We start from the raw sequence: 13,104 nt of genomic DNA on the forward strand, positions 1-13,104 counted from the left end.
GCCAAGCTCTGCACCTTTGAGATCCAGGTCAGCACACCTGCTCCAGAACTAGCTCAAGAGGTGCTGACCCGTGAAAAGAGCAGTGAGTCCCTGATATCATGAAGGTGTCCTATGGCCTCCCTCCATGACAAACGGATGCCCACCTCTAGATGGCAAGATATAGTTGGTTTCTCTGGACAAACTCTATTTTACCCCAAACACTGGTAACTCCTCCCCAGGCCAGGCTGGCTCCTGCAGCAGGGCCAGCCTCCCTAGACAGGAAAAAGAAACATGGAAAACAAAGGGGACCTGAGCAAAGGTAGAAAGACCCCAATAATGAAAGTTCTCGTACATATACCACGATGTTTAAAAATATTATTTACGCCAGGCGTGGTGGCTCATGCCTGTAATTCCAATACTTTGGGAGGTCGAGGTGGGCAGATCACCTGAGGTCAGGAGTTCAAGACCAGCCTGACCAACATGGTGAAACCCCATCTCTACTAAAACTACAAAATTAGCCGGGTGTAGTGGCACATGCCTGTAATCCCAGCTACTTGGGAGGCTGAGGCAGAAGAATCACTTGAACCCAGGACGCAGAGGTTGCAGTGAGCCAAGACCGTGCCATTGCACTCCAGCCTGGGCAATGACAGTGAAACTCTGTCTCAAAAAAAATTATTTACATTACCAACATGATGTTTACAGAAGTATAATAAAAAGGATATTAAACTTCACATGGGAAAACATATATATGAGGACAGTCAGAAAAACATGAAGGGGAGAAAGGGTAATGTGAGGGTGCAGCTACCAGAGATTAAAGCGTGTGAGGCTTCGGTAATTGAAACTGCAGGAGAAGAAAAAGACCAGAAAACAAACTCAAGAAATAGTGAAACACACAGGTAGCACTTTGAATCGGTAAAGAAAAATAGGATTATTCAGTCAAGGGTGCTGGGCAAATAAATAGCCAGCCAGCCATTTGGGACAAAACTAAGCTGAAATGAATTCTAGCTTAATCAAAGATGTTAATGTAAAATAAAACCTGAATAATTCTAGAATAGAGCATGAATTAATATAGTCATAATATTGGTGAGTCTGTTCATTTGCGACATGAAAATGAAAAGCTTCTGAGTGAAAAATAATATCCCATAAGCCAAAAGGTAAACAACTAAGACAATAAATTCACAAAACATACGACAAAGGGTTAATATCTTTTAAAAAAATTAATTAACTTATTATTTTTAGAGAGAAGGTCTCACTCTGTACCCAGGCTGGAGTGCAGTAGTGTGATCATAGCTCACTGCAGCCTCAGACTCCTGGCCTCAAGCGATACTCCCATCTCAGCCTCCAGAATAGCTGGGACTATAGGCGTGTGCCACCACACCTGGCTAGGGTTAACTTCTTTAAGTCACAAAGAAAGCAGCATAAAAATTAGTAAAACAAAGATGAATACAATGAGCAAAGGATATAAAAGGCAGATTACAAAAAGAGAAATACAAATGGTCACACAGAAAAAGATGCTCACAGTCACTATGTGTTTAATGCAAATTAAAACACGAATAACATACCATTTTCCATTAGTCTGGCAGGAATCAGAATGCCAGATGACACAAAATACTGTCAGAGGAGTGGGCTGCACAGGTAGTCTCCCGTGCTGCTGGGAGAGTGTCAACTGGTGCGACCTTTGGCACGAGCAAAACATAAACAGCACATACCTTTTGATTTGATTTGAATCAAACTTAGGAATTTGATTCTTAAATTCCATTTAAGAATGGCTATGCGCCCCAAATTCCAAAAATTTTAAACTACCTAAGCACTATTTGGTAATTTAAAAGAATGAGGTGATTTGTAAATGCCAATATGAAAAGATCTCTAAGACACATCTGGTGAAACAGGATGGCACAGAACACCTTCTCACAAGTAACACCTATGCTTGCTAAATACACAGGGAGCTTCTGAGAAGGACGTACCTGAAACTGCTAGCAGGAATCACCTTTCAAAGCAAGGACTGTGGAAGGAGAGTGGGGGAGGCTTGGACTCTTCCTTTTCTGCCTATCTGTGTATCTGGATCCACAACTAACCCAAAATTTGATGTTGAAGTTTTTATTCAAAGAAAATACAGAAATGCCCCCAGCCACTTACCATTTGCTCAGACTGGCCCAACATTTCTATTATAGAAGAAACATCCTTGGATGCTGTTCTAACGCCCATGAGGTGCCTGTCGTAACTACACCCATTCTGCTGTGATTTCATATGTGGTCTCTCGTTTGAATTCTGCGACTCAGAATCCTGACTCTTCACAGAAAATACAAAGAGAAAGAGGCTTTAGACACCAGAAGGAAAGGCGTCAATAGTCACTGAGTAGGCCGGGCGCAGTGGTTCACGCCTGTAATCCCAGCACTTTCTTTGGGAGGCTGAGGCGGGCGGATCACGAGGTCAGGACATCGAGACCATCCTGGCTAACACAGTGAAACCTCATCTCTACTAAAAATACAAAAAAAAAATTAGCTGGGTGTGGTGGCGGGCGCCTGTAGTCCCAGTTATTCTGGAGGCTGAGGCAGAAGAATTGTGTGAACCCGGGAGGCAGAGCTTTCAGTGAGCCAAGATCGCACCACTGCACTCCAGCCTGAGCGACAGAGCGAGACTCTATCTCAAAAAAAAAAAAAAAAAACAGTCACTGACTCAAAAAAAGAAATTCACTGCATCTTTTTTTAGGTCAGAAGTTGAGCTTCCACGATTCCTCTGTAGAGGATGGAAGAACATGATACAAGTTACGAAATTATTTTCTTTTTTTGTTGATTTTTTGTTTTTTTTGAGATGGAGTCTCGCTGTCGCCCAGGCTGGAGTGCAGTGGCATGACCTCGGCTCACTGCAAGCTCCGCCTCCCGGGTTTAAGTGATTCTCTGTCTCAGCCTCCCGAGTAGCTGGGACTACAGGCGCCTGCCACCTCGCCCAGCTTATTTTTTGTATTTTTAGTAGAGATGGGTTTCACCGTGTTAGCCAGGAAGGTCTCAATCTCCTGACCTTGTGATCCGCCCGCCTCGGCCTCCCAAAGTGCTGGGATTACAGGTGTGAGCCACTGCGCTCGGCACGAAATTATTTTCTTAAGGAAGAAATGAATGTGTCTGGGCGAGTCCTCACATACCAGCTGATCTACAGGACAGCAGAATTTGACTTTTCTGTCTCCATTTTTCCCCTAGTGTATTACCTAGGTCTACTGAATCAAACACATCATGTAGTCAGGAGAAAAACAAAAAGGTAACTAGGAATATATGAAGGCATGAGATCATCAAAACTCAACAGTGGCTGTTAAAACTTAAAATCCTGGCTGATTTGGGCTCAGTTTTCAGAGTCCTTCCCAGGAGCCACAGCAATGGCTTTCATTTACTGAACTGACCAGGGCTAGACTAGGTAACTTCTAAGGCACCTCATGGCTTTAAGAGTCTGTGATTACACAACTGTTAGTGACTCTGTCCCAGTTAGTTACTTAATGGCTCCAGATGTAACACAAAACCCACAGGAATTCCCCATAAGTTGAAGTTCTTCAGAAGGTAAACAGGAGAAGATGGTGGCAGTTTTAAAGAGTCCTTTTCTAAAAAGGAAATCTCAGCTGGGCTGAAAACAGAAAGAAAGGCAGAGACAAGAACACTGTAAATTCAGTAAAGTTGCCTTTGCAGGATTGTCAAGATCCAAGGGAAAAATGAGAGATGGATACTATTAAAAATTTCCAGAAGGTCTAGCCCTCCATCTCTGATTTAACCAGCAGTAACCTGCTTGCAGGTTCTGTCAGCCTGCAGCCACACACATGTTCTCGCGAACCCTCCTGAAGCACAGGGAGGGGTGGATGAAAACGGGAATCTCTCCTGTTTCCTAGGGCCACTCCTGCACCAACTCTGCCTCCTATCTGCATCTACGGTCCCTGACTCTGTCCTCCCTTCGGCTGACCACACTGCAGGCTAATAAAGGCTCTTAGTGCCCAGACCTGTGCCTACCAAGACCTATGATAACCTGCCTTTTCTCTCCACCGATACTGACTTCTTAGAAAATTCCACCTGCTGCCTTCCACATTCCCTCCTGTCTAATCAGACTTTGGGTCTTGACCCCCCACAGCCAGTCCTGTGCTTTCATATTCCATAATGAAGAGAGGACTTGAGAGGCTACAGAAAGACTCAGACAATGAGTAAGGGTCAGCTTTCTTCAAAGGGGCAGAATCCAAGCCCTTGTTTCTATTCACCTTCATTAAGAAGAAAGTGCAGTTCTAATCCTCTGTATAATACCATGAGCATTCATCTCTGGTGTACTCAACAGGAAAGCCTATAAAATTCAAACCAGAGTGAATCCTCTTCAAAACTTGTCACAGCAGATGGTGATACAGGTTTCTTGCTATGATGTATGCTTTGTACAATGCCAAACATGCTCCTGCTTAAAAATAAAGATGTAACCATTTTTGATTCTGCAAAATACAAAATCCATAAGGAAGGGAGTGAGAAATATCTAGAAGGATGTGAATTGATAGTTATAGCACCTCAGGTCTTCCTGCAAACACCTCAACCTAAGCAACTTGTCCAACTAGAGACTACCACAATCCCATGGCACACATTAAAACATGGGATAACTGCTGGGTGTGGTGGCTCACGCCTGTAATCCCAGCACTTTGGGAGGCCGAGGCGGGTGGACCATGAGGTCAAAAGATAGAGGCCATCCTGGCCAACATGGTGAAACTCTGTCTCTACTAAAAATACAAAAATTAGCCGGACGTGGTGGCACGTTCCTGTAGTCCCAGCTACTTGGGAGGCTGAGGCAGGAGAATCGCTTGAACCTGGGAGGCAGAGGTTGCAGTGAACCAAGATCACACCACTGCACTCCAGCCTGGCAACAGAGTAAGACTCCATCTTTAAAAAAAAAAAAAAAAAAAAAAAAAAGGGATAACGTGGAAAGTTCATCAAGGACAACATTTTAGATGCAATCTGAAAATCCAGTGTCCCACTGAGGAAGCCTATACTTTATTCTATTTGGCATAGTTTCCTACAAATAATACTAGTTTATACACACATGCTATCTTACAGCTTAAAACATTTTCTCATTTCCACTTTTTTTAACTTTTCAACAAAGTTCAACTGTAACTCTGCTTATTTCCTGACAATAAACTGTTCTCATCAGTTTACAGGTAAGATAATGACTCACTGAGTACAAATAATCTACCTCAGGTACACTACTCACAGAGCCCAATTCACACTCGGGTCACCGGCTGCATCCTCAGCTCTCATTTTTCTCCTGCTGAAATACACAGATTCACTTCAGCTCAGTGTTCACTGAGCGTCTGCCATAGACGCAGCCTGTGCTTGGAGCTAGGATTTAAACAGCTCCAGTCCCTGGCCTGCACAGAAAGTGAAGGCCAGCGGGGAGAGCCATGTAAGCCCGTAGCAGCAGCACACCCCGCCACAGCGGCCAAGTGCGGCAAGTACTCACAGAATTCCAGGCAATGCCAAGAGGCTTCAGAGGGGCCAGCCTACGAGCCAGAACTTGAAGGACCAATGGATTCCCCAGAAGGAAGAGAGAATGGTGTATACCAAGCAAGATAAAGCGTATGGGAGTGACGGAGGCCAGCAACAATGGGCACACCACAGGGCAGGGCCCAGGACACAGCAGGCCTGAACTGCCACCAGGAAAGGGGCTTAGCATCTGCCTATGAAGGGTCTCAGGTCCCACACCAAAGATTTTGGATTCTATCCCAAAGAGATGCCAAAGAGAGGGTTCAAAGGCAAATCAAGGCTGGGCACAGTGGCTCACACCTATAATCCCAGCACTTTGGGAGGCCGAGGTGGGTGGATCACATGAGGTCAGGAGTTCAGGACAAGCCTGGCCAACATGGCAAAACCTCGTCTCTACAAAAAATACAAAAATTAGCCGGGTGTGGTGGCGTGCACCTGCAGTCCCAGCTACTCAGGAGGCTGAGGCAGGAGAATCGCTTGAACCTGGGAGGCAGAGGTTGCAGTGAGCCAAGAGTGCACCACTGCACTCCAGCCTGGGCCACAGAGCGAGACTCTTGTCTCAAAAAAAAAAAAAAAAAAGGCAAATCAAGGGGGACTAGCCATTAACAAGATTAAATAGTTAAAAATAATAGTAATTTATGGTAGTTAAGAAAATAGTGCCCAATTAATTACACTGGTTAATTCTCACTAACACACATATACAGAATGAAAACTGATGTATGTACCAGTGTACCAGGTAAGAAAGGCAGAAAGCACTTTTTTTTTTTTTTTTTTTTGGAGACAAAGTCTCACTCTGTCACCCAGGCTGGAGTGCAGTGGTATGATTTTAGCTCACTGTAACCTCGGCCTCCCGGGTTCAAGCTATTCTCCTGCCTCAGCCTCCAAGTAGCTGGTATTACAGGCTCCTGTCACCACACTCGGCTAATTTTTGTACTTTTAGTAGAGACAGAGTTTCACCATGTTGGCTAGGTTGGTCTCGAACTCCTGACTTCAGGTGATCCGCCTGCCTTGGCCTCCCAAAGTGCTGGGATTACTGGCATGAGCCATTGCACCCAGCCAGAAAGCAGTATTTTTAACCTAAAAATTGTGGGTTTGAGATTAATATAGCAGAAGAGTCTGACTTCTTTAAAGAATATTTTCAAAAACCCCCACATACCCTTTCTTAGGCGTGTTCTTTAGGGCATTAAGTCTAGTTAAAAGCAGCTCTGTGGAAAGCATAACCAACTCTTAACTTCTGCCCTCCCCTGGGATTTCAGGGACCTGCCAGAGGAAACTCCATTTGTTCCCCTCCTTTTACACCTACCTAAATGCCACTCTGTCTCTCATGGCAATGTCTAAGGGCATCTATTTTAGCGGTGGTTTAAAGGGCAACGCTGCCTTCAGTCCCAGGTGACAACACAAGGAAATGCCATGGGAGGGGGTGAGGGAAGCAGAGAAGCACCAGTTCTTTAAGGTTACTTGGTCAAAGCAAAGTTGTTCAGTAATTCGACCTCTAAGCTCCCGGTCCCTAACCCCATGCCCCGCCCCCCTCACTCCCACTGTTGAATAGGGTAGTTTATGTTGACTTTTAAAGCCTCCAGGATAAAAAGTGACTATTACACTGCACCTCCGGTGGGTCTGAAGCTAGGCTCACCCAGAGTAACCAGCAGCCAGTAAGCATGAGGGACCACGGCCAGGCCCCGCTCACTCCCGCTGTCCCAGCATAGTCACTAGTGTCCTCTTCCACTCTCAAAAGTGTTCCCTTTGGAACTAGACCTTGGCTAGTGTGGACTCACCTTTCAGTTACAAAAGCACCAATCAGGCAGTTCAGTCCTGGCCTGGCACTGTCCCTCACTATTGTCCCCTCTTCAGATACAGAAGTATCGTTATGGACACCTGTGCGTGCTTCCCTCCCAGCGTCCCCGACGCGTGCTGCAGTTTTCAGTGTTGCCCGTGGACACTGTCCAGGATCATTTGCACTTAGAGGTGGGGCTTTAAAATATGTGCTTTATAGTGAACCAGAGTGGGAAAAGCCTAAAGAGGACCCCCAAATTTTATTACAACTTTCATAAAATCCACTTTGAATCACAGCCAAATATTTATTCCAAATTTAAATATATCATACATTACCAGCTACAGAGCAGTACACATTTTACTATTTTGTCTTACAGCATTACAACATCACCATCTGATAAACGTGGCACAATAAAATACAATAAAACACACACATGTCCACAAACACAACTCCTGTGCTGACCCAGGGCTTTAAGACACAGCTCTTCAGCAGAATCTCTTGGGATTTAGAAGCCACAACTCGTCATCCCATTACTCATAGCTCCACTGTTTATAGTACGGGTGTGGAGCAGATGAAGGAAGTTCTACAGACCCTGTCCTCCCAGGCTTCAAACAGTTCTCACCTAACAACCAAAGGGAGAAGACCACATTAATTGTCTTTTCCCTTAGATACATTTTATTTAATAAAACAAGTATTATTTATCCCGAATCTCACTGGTTCTTTCAATCTGATCTCTAATGTCTTTACTTTTCAGCATCAGATTCTTTCTGGATATCTGTGGAATTCCCAGAAGTTCTGACCAACTGTTATTTCGATACAGGAAGTAGATACAGTCAACAAGTATGAAGTGGAACCTACCAAGAAACACCCAACGCAGAACTCTAACGGAAGCAAAGATTGGAGGGGAACCTCTTTGGTTTAAAAACACTGAGTTACCTTACACACACACACACACACACACACACCCACACACACCCACCCACCCACACACACACTCCCCCCCCCCCAAGAGAGCCTCAGCTTCCTAACTACTAAGAGACTATGCAGTCTTTCTCCTGAAAACAGTAAGATAAAAACCAGACTCTAGGTTGGTCCTTAACTCCTCCCCAAAAGGCTCAGTAAACTATCCTCAGAGGATTTCACATACTAATCAAAAGAGATACGGAAAACTCCACTCCATATACCCCAAGCTGCGTAGTCCCGGCTGGGGGCGGCAGCTGTGACTCACCATCCTCTTCTTCGGTTTTAAGGACCATCTTGTTTCCTTACAGCTGGACACGAAAAGTCCACTCTGTCCTTTAAGGAGAGCGGTAACTTACTGAGAGCCAAGTTTTCCTGTGGGGTCTGACTGGGAGGGGCTGGGGATACCTGTGAAGCTGCCCAGCCACTAGGACAGCTCAGAGCTGCTTCCTGAACACAGGCAATGGCTGGCTGCACGCCTGGGCCAATCAGCCTCCAGCCTCCAAAGAAGCGGCACTCCCAGTCAGTGCCACCACCCAGTTCCTGAAGTCAAGCTCAAGCACCTTCCGAGTGTGTTAACCATCTGCTTCCCTGAAAGCAATCTTACACTGGAGTCAAACCAGTTTAGTAGCACACTTCTAGTCTTTTCTCAAACCCAACCAAAGTCATAGCCAGGGCTCGCCGCTGTTTTTCTCCTCACTTTCCAGTATCGTTGTCCCTTGGTATCCAAGGGGGACTGGTGCCAGGAACCCCCATGGACACCAAAACCCACGGATGCTTGAGTCCTTAATTATTTGCACATAAGCTACATACATCTACTCATATGCTTTAAATCATCTCTAGATTACTTCTAATACCAAATACAATGTAACTGCTATGTAAACAGTTGTTATGCTATATTGTTTAGAGAAAACGAAAAGAAAAAAGTCTGTATGTGTTCAGTACAGGTGTGACCTTTTTTTATTTTCCAAATATTTTCCATCCACAATAGGTTAAATCCATGGATGGGGAGCCCATGGAAAGCCGACTACACTTTCTTAAAATGGAGTCATTAAAATCCCTGGTCCCCTTACAATGAGATAATAGCCCATTTCCCAAGACAGTGACTAAGAGATCGTAATCATTACAGCAAGTTATGAGGTCACAGGCTAAAAGCAGAAAGCAGATATTAGAGGCAAAATAATAATAATAATAATAAAAAATCCAAGGGCCAAACTCCCAATCTAAGTTCAGTTTTATCCCCATTATGATTTGTAATATGCCGCACCCAAGATTCTTTCCTGCATAGTTCTATTATGTTCATGACACAGATTCATTGCTGAAAATTAGAAAATAGTAACAAGGGAAAAAAACCCACCTTAATCCTATCACCAAGAGATAACCATTGATGACATTTTGGTAGACATTTTCCAGACTTTTGTTGTATTATATATATTCTCTCTCTCTCTTTTATAGACACACACACACACACACACACACACACACACACACGATATTTTATGTTGTTTTATAGCCACCTACTTTTACTTATAACAAACATTTTTTCACGCCTGTAAATGGACATCTATCACATTTATTCTTCTTCTCAGTCTAGACATAATGTTTAACTAGCCCCATATTGTTAGACTTCTAAGTGATTTCCAATTTTTCTATGCATCTCAATACCCGTGTGCACACGTTTTGGCACATCTTTTTAATTATCTTCATAGAAAAAACTTCTCACAAGAAGAACTGCTGGCTCCAAATATAGCTTCCCACTGCATCGTCACAGTAGGTAACTAACATTTATCGCGTGCTTACTCTTTGCCTAGCTTGATGTGACTTAACTCATCTAATCCTGAAAACATCCCATGGGGTGAGTGTCCTCGCCATCCCCAGATCACAGATGAGGATGCTGGCACCCAGAGAGGTTACACAGCTTGCCAAAGCACGAGACCTGGCTGCAGAGCCCACCCTCTACACCCTGCTGTCTGCTGGACTCCCAAACCCCTCCGTATTAGTCTTGGTTGTAAATGCAAACTCGTGCAGCAGCTTTGCAGGAAGTGCTAGACTTTGGTCAGTTCTCATAGGAGAGTTGGAAACACACACATCTATAGCAAGACAACAGGGCGCTGTCTCCAGTCAGACTCTGAAGGTGACCACAGGTGCTGACGTGACTCCAGGGCAGAGACTTCATCACAATCTCTTCTTTCTTGCCTAATAACAGTTGAATAAATACATATGCATGTATTAAAAAAAAAAAAAAAAACACTTTGTTTTGTAGTGGCAACTAATATAAACCCAACATGTCACCTTTTGGTTTAGTATGTCAAAATCACAGTTTTAAGTCCCACCCTGCACCATTTCAAAACCTACGTTTATTGATTCCCAAACAGCATTTCTATCTTCTGGTATCAGGTCTGATTCACAGCCAGTGATCCCAACTTAAAAGAGGACAGGTCACTTCTATTTTCTCCCTACCGTCAAATGGTATAGCGTTTCTCTGGAATAGACACCCAGATAGACCAGCAGAAAAGCTGGTCATGAGGCTTGAGTACTTAAAGCTTTCACAGATGCTGCCAAAGTGCTTTTGCCACGTCCCTGATGGGACCAAGCCTAACTCCTGCCAGGCAGACAGTGGGAAATGGTTTCTCATTGTTGGTGGTCACTTGCACTGACCTGATTTTACTGATGATGCTGATTACCTTTTTCATAAGTTTGAGGTATTTCCCCTTTCGTGAATTGCTTTTTCAAAGTCTTTGCCCACTTTTCTATTGCTTATCATTTTTTAAATCATTTGTAGATTACAAATCCTTTGTATTAAAAGTTACAAATATTTTGTCATAACCTGTCACTTGTTTTTAAAAAGTTTTTACAAAGCTAGTTGTATCATTTGTGTTTCATTCAACATTCACTGAGCACACTAAGTGCCAGCCACTAGTGAGACATCAGAGGACCAAAGAGACAAAAATGCCTGCCCTCATGGTGTCTCCACTCTGTCGAGATGGGAAAGGTGGGGAAACAAGTAAGTAAAATATGCAGTATGTCAGATGGTAATAAGTACTGAGGAGTGGGGGAAGTGAAGTGCAGTCAGGGAAGGCCTCTGCTGAGAAGGGCCAGGAGGCTACTGTGGCCGGAGCAGGAAGAACAGTGTAGGGAGGAGTGGAAGATATGGTCGCAGAGGTGAGGAGGGCAGTGGGCGAACTGCATGGGGCCTTGGTGGCTATTTTAAGGACTCTGGTTTCCATTCTGGGTGAGATGCATAGCTGCTGCCAGGGTTCGGAGCAACACAGCATTTTGTGGCTTCCTTTGTAACAAGACCACTCTGGCTATGGGGAAGAACAGACTGCAGACAGCCAGCACAGGAGCTGGAGACCAGCTGGGGGCTGCTATAGTCATCCAGGTGAGACGGGTTGGCGGCTTACTTGATAAAAGTGGCCATATTCTTGCCATATTTACTTTCAGGGTACAGCCAAGGATGTGCCAATGGAGTCCATGTGAGGTGTAAAAGAGAGAATTCAAGGGTGATTCCAAGCTTTCCGGCCTGGCAAATGAAAGAATGGAACTGCTATCTTCTTCTTCTTTTTTTTTTTTTTTTTTTTGAGACCAAGTCTCGCTCTGTCGCCCAGGCTGAAGTGCAGCGGCGCGATCTCGGCTCACTGCAACCTCTGCCTCTGGGGTTCAAGCGATTCTCCTGCCTCAGCCTCCTGAGTGGCTGGGATTATAGGTGCCTGCCACCATGCTCAGCTAATTTTTGTATTTTTAGTAGTGACGGAGTTTCACCATGTTAGCCAGGCTGGTCTCAAACTCGTAACCTCAAATGATCTACCCTCCTCAGCCTACCAAAGTGCTGGGATTACAGGCGTGAGCCACTGCACCAGGCCCGGAGCTACTATCTTCTGATAGGCTGCCAACCGGGTCCCCCCTCTCCACTCCCCACAACCTCTGCCTCACAGGCCCCATCATTCCTTCCACCCACCCATGGCCTCCCAGGTCCCCTGCTCCTCCAGGCCTCGCGACTTTTAGCTTCTGTTCCCATTATTCAATGCCTCGTTCTTGTTATACTTCCACTTCACATTCGCAAAAGAGGGACTCTGACTGGCTCATGTAATAGCCATCATCCCTACTGGGCACAGCAGGCCACCTCATAGGCTCCTGGCCAGGCAGCGTCCCTTAAAGCTGGAAGCATGGCAAGGCGTACCTGGCTCGATATCACACTGTCATCTCTAGTACAACAACTAACACTGTTAAAAAAGAAAATAATGAATCTCATGTCTCCAATTCCTTAAAATAGACATTTAACCACTGCATCACCAAACTATGTTTCACTCACTTGTAAGTGACCATATAATTTATCATCCATATTGAGATATTTTTGAGGTTGCAAATGGGCACTATTAATAATTACATCAGCCAGTCAGCATAAACTGGGATTGCCTCTGAGAGATTAACACATACAATACCCAGCTCATAAGGCACATCTATGGTATCGATCCCAAACAGAGTGTTAGATTACAATGTATTTATTTAAATGGAAACTTTTTAGAAGTTTCAAAGTACACTTTAAAATAACTAAAAAAATAATGGCGCATTACAAAACCAGAACAATAATCTAGGGCCTCGGAGCAGTGTCTGAACAAATGATATCGGAAACATTCGGGAGCTAGCACAGGCCCTGAGAAAAGCAATAAACCAACACAGTAGAAGAAAACACTTGTCGCCATTCATATTACAAATCACACATAGGGCACTCTGATGCAAGTGCTGTTGATCCAAGACATTCTATATTTTTAATTAATAAAACCCTTAAATAGACTTTAGCCTCCCTCCAGCAACAGATTAGGTGGGAATACTCAAGCATGTAATGGTTTAAAATGTTTTTTTTCTGTTTTTTTTTGAGATGGAGTCTCCCTCTGTCACCCAGGC

General features: G+C 44.4%; 1 protein-coding gene across 4 annotated transcripts in view; it reads right to left on the reverse strand.

The window, feature by feature from the left end:
- LOC105469247 (cytohesin 1) overlaps positions 1–13,104 on the reverse strand; it is a 106,049-nt gene that overhangs the window by 51,422 nt on the left and 41,523 nt on the right. Inside the window, exon 1 of one of the 4 annotated variants that reach the window (XM_011720061.3) lies at positions 8,468–8,677. The exons of the other annotated variants lie outside the window; for them this stretch is intronic. Within the exon in view, the coding sequence (XP_011718363.1) occupies positions 8,468–8,495 (28 nt within the window). The 5' untranslated portion in view covers positions 8,496–8,677. Of the gene's footprint in view, positions 1–8,467; positions 8,678–13,104 lie in introns of those variants that run through there. 4 annotated transcript variants of the gene reach the window in all.

Source organism: Macaca nemestrina, chromosome 17 (genome assembly GCF_043159975.1).
Source record: "Macaca nemestrina isolate mMacNem1 chromosome 17, mMacNem.hap1, whole genome shotgun sequence".
NCBI lineage: Eukaryota > Metazoa > Chordata > Mammalia > Primates > Cercopithecidae > Macaca > Macaca nemestrina.